Source organism: Hippocampus comes, unplaced genomic scaffold, assembly GCF_001891065.2.
Source record: "Hippocampus comes isolate QL1 unplaced genomic scaffold, H_comes_QL1_v1.1 C16627544, whole genome shotgun sequence".
Lineage (NCBI taxonomy): Eukaryota > Metazoa > Chordata > Actinopteri > Syngnathiformes > Syngnathidae > Hippocampus > Hippocampus comes.
Window position 1 is genome coordinate 1 of NW_017835344.1, and position 615 is coordinate 615.

Consider the following 615-nt stretch of genomic DNA (forward strand, 5'->3'; position numbering starts at 1 on the left):
ATTTGCCATCGTTGATCAGGAAAGGCAGTTTTGCAACCTTGACGGCGGCGCAGACGTCATGTCAAGTCCGACCCAAGACAAATTAAACCATGTTGGTCTCAAGCAGGATGCAAACGGAATTACCTTATCATTAATCAGGATCTCCATTGGGTTGTTTCCCCATTCGATGAGCACCAGCTCGTTCGCCTGACCAGGCACCGCATAGGAAAAAGGTGTGCCCACTCCTGGGGACGCGTTGGACTTGAGCCACATGCAAACGGTGAGGGCGTACATCTCGGGCAAACTCTTCTTCACCTTGGCGTACATGTAGTTGGTTCTCAGCGGAAACGTGAGCTGGAATTTATCCAGCGGCCTGTTTTCCCGCTGACCTGTTTTGAGGAAAACAGAAATGTGTTTGCACGGCATCTATTTCGGATGACGCAGTCATCTCGCAGGATGCTGCCACGGGCGCTCCCCCAACCGTATTTCCATTTCGTTAGCCGAGCCACTGACATTTACAGCCAGTTTATGAGGGACAGATGCACAATGTCGTGATATCTGCCCCTCTTGTAGACCCGATCTATGTGAGGCAGCCAAAATATTCGAAACAGCTCTGCAGTTCACCGGTGATTCGCA

At 50.9% G+C, this 615-nt stretch overlaps 1 protein-coding gene across 1 annotated transcript; it reads right to left on the reverse strand.

The window, feature by feature from the left end:
- Window positions 1–6: 6 nt before the first annotated feature.
- Window positions 7–551, reverse strand: LOC109508805 (neuronal pentraxin-1-like; the record flags this gene model as incomplete). Its single annotated transcript, XM_019858765.1, has 2 exons — window positions 124–551; window positions 7–37 (listed from the first exon to the last, which is right to left on the reverse strand). Coding segments are annotated over exons 1-2 (313 nt in total), but the record flags the coding sequence as incomplete, so codon positions are not given.
- Between the last annotated feature and the right edge of the window lie 64 nt (window positions 552–615).